Raw genomic sequence first — 1,130 nt, forward strand, 5'->3', positions numbered from 1 at the left:
TCTTATACGTGACGTAACTATTTATAAATTTCTCAAGTTTATACACATTCTTTACGTAAGAAAATTGTTAACTCAAGTGAGCCGAAAAATGTGAACGAAGCAGATTTTTAATTCTTTAAGAATTCATCAAATACTGCTGCATCTTCATCTAAAACCTCATCTAGTACCTCATCCAACGAAGGCCCTTGTTGTGTTATTGGTAACTCTAAAGTAGATATTATCTTCATTATGATACATTAATGGTATTAATTTTTCCCTTAAGATGTATCAAAACATACTTGGTATAGATCCTGTTGCCTTATATTCTCTAACTTCTTCTTTGAAAACCTCGTCAAAAGTTTCTCTTCTTTCTTTCATCATTTTCTGTTGCTTAAGTTCATACTTGGATACTCTTTCAGAATGTTCATTGGCTAATTTCTCTAAAATTGATATATATGTTAAATATTTCGTTCTGTGAGTACTGAGTACATAGATTACCTTTAATGACATTTAATTCTGCAAGCTTTTTCTCTTTATATAAAGCTAATTGAAATCTATGATCCAATTGTCTATTTTGTAATTCCAACATCTCATTCAAATCTTCCAATTTGTACAATGCTGTTTCTACTTCTTCAAACATTTCTTGTAACGTCCCTTCCATAATCAATACTTGACATTAATTTCACTCTTTTAAGACTTTTATAAAAAACTATATATTAAATANTAACAATACCTATTTGGTCCATAAGATCTTGTATTGCATTGTTGATTTTTGGAATGTGAGCCAAGGTACTATTTAAATGCGTAATACTTTTCCACTCATGTTCAAGTTTCTCGTAAATTGTTCCTATAAGATTATCAGCCTCTTGAGCCTTTCCTGCGTTTTCTTCTGCAAGTTCATGTAGTTCATTCCATTGTAATTGAAATGTATGCAAAATATCAGCTCCTGCATTGTAATTAACATTTCTGACATTATTCGACTTTTTTTGCTTTGGATTTTCAACTACTGTCAATCCTCTAATACTGAAATATCAAGATTGACATGAATCATGACAACTATGGATTATCTTTGATGTTTCTTATGTGTATAGAATCAGATTTTTTTACCTAGCTGATATACCTTCTTGCACTGTTTGAAACTTATTACGTAG

The 1,130-nt window shown here is 30.2% G+C and overlaps 1 protein-coding gene across 1 annotated transcript; it reads right to left on the reverse strand.

The window, feature by feature from the left end:
- Positions 1–2: 2 nt before the first annotated feature.
- LOC108627160 (dysbindin protein homolog) lies at positions 3–1,124 on the reverse strand (the record flags this gene model as incomplete). The annotated part of the gene is made up of 5 exons (XM_018028253.2): positions 3–205; positions 279–419; positions 478–633; positions 713–1,002; positions 1,087–1,124. Coding segments are annotated over 5 exons (723 nt in total), but the record flags the coding sequence as incomplete, so codon positions are not given.
- Positions 1,125–1,130: the final 6 nt, after the last annotated feature.

Source organism: Ceratina calcarata, unplaced genomic scaffold (genome assembly GCF_001652005.2).
Source record: "Ceratina calcarata isolate Rehan_Ccalc_2016 unplaced genomic scaffold, ASM165200v1 scaffold441.2, whole genome shotgun sequence".
Classification (NCBI taxonomy): domain Eukaryota; kingdom Metazoa; phylum Arthropoda; class Insecta; order Hymenoptera; family Apidae; genus Ceratina; species Ceratina calcarata.